The sequence below is a fragment of the Haliaeetus leucocephalus genome, unplaced genomic scaffold (genome assembly GCF_000737465.1).
Source record: "Haliaeetus leucocephalus isolate CR32 unplaced genomic scaffold, Haliaeetus_leucocephalus-4.0 Scaffold722, whole genome shotgun sequence".
Lineage (NCBI taxonomy): Eukaryota > Metazoa > Chordata > Aves > Accipitriformes > Accipitridae > Haliaeetus > Haliaeetus leucocephalus.
In genome coordinates this window covers 171,396-171,834 of record NW_010973158.1, presented here as the reverse complement: position 1 = coordinate 171,834, position 439 = coordinate 171,396, and the positions used below count along the sequence as shown (strand labels likewise).

Here is a 439-nt window from a genome sequence, read left to right as displayed (position 1 = left end):
GCGGCGCGGTCCCCGGCTCCTTCCCCCACAGGGAGCCGCCTCTCCGCGGAGCGTTGCGACCCTCCCCCGCGGAGCCGCGGGCCGGGCTGCTGCCCTTTCAGAGGGCGTCGTGCCGTCCCGGGGGCCGCCTGGCCCCGGCCTTAAGGGGCGGCATTTCCTAGAAACGGTGTTTAAAACAGCTGTTCAAGTTCTGTCTTACACTTCTCTTACACATAACGTCTGGATTTTTTTTCCCCGTAATCTTTATCGCAGGCTTATGCCAAATTTTCTGGTGCTCCCCTGACAGTGAATACTATACATAACTCTTGGAGAGCTCCAAAAGGTACCATCTTTGTGGTTTTTACTATTTTAATCATAGCCACGTCATAAATGCGGGTTCCAGTTTCTGTGTTGTTTCTACGCATGCTTTGGTTTTGCGTTAATGAGTGTACCCCCCCCC

At 54.4% G+C, this 439-nt stretch overlaps 1 protein-coding gene across 1 annotated transcript in view; it reads left to right on the top strand.

Moving 5' to 3' along the window:
* Positions 1-243: 243 nt before the first annotated feature.
* Positions 244-439, top strand: part of MTX3 (metaxin 3) — a gene marked incomplete at its 5' end in the record, with an annotated part of 8,818 nt that continues 8,622 nt past the window's right edge. Inside the window, one exon of the mRNA XM_010580583.1 lies at positions 244-322. Within this exon, the coding sequence (XP_010578885.1) occupies positions 244-322 (79 nt within the window). The remainder of the gene's footprint in view (positions 323-439) is intronic.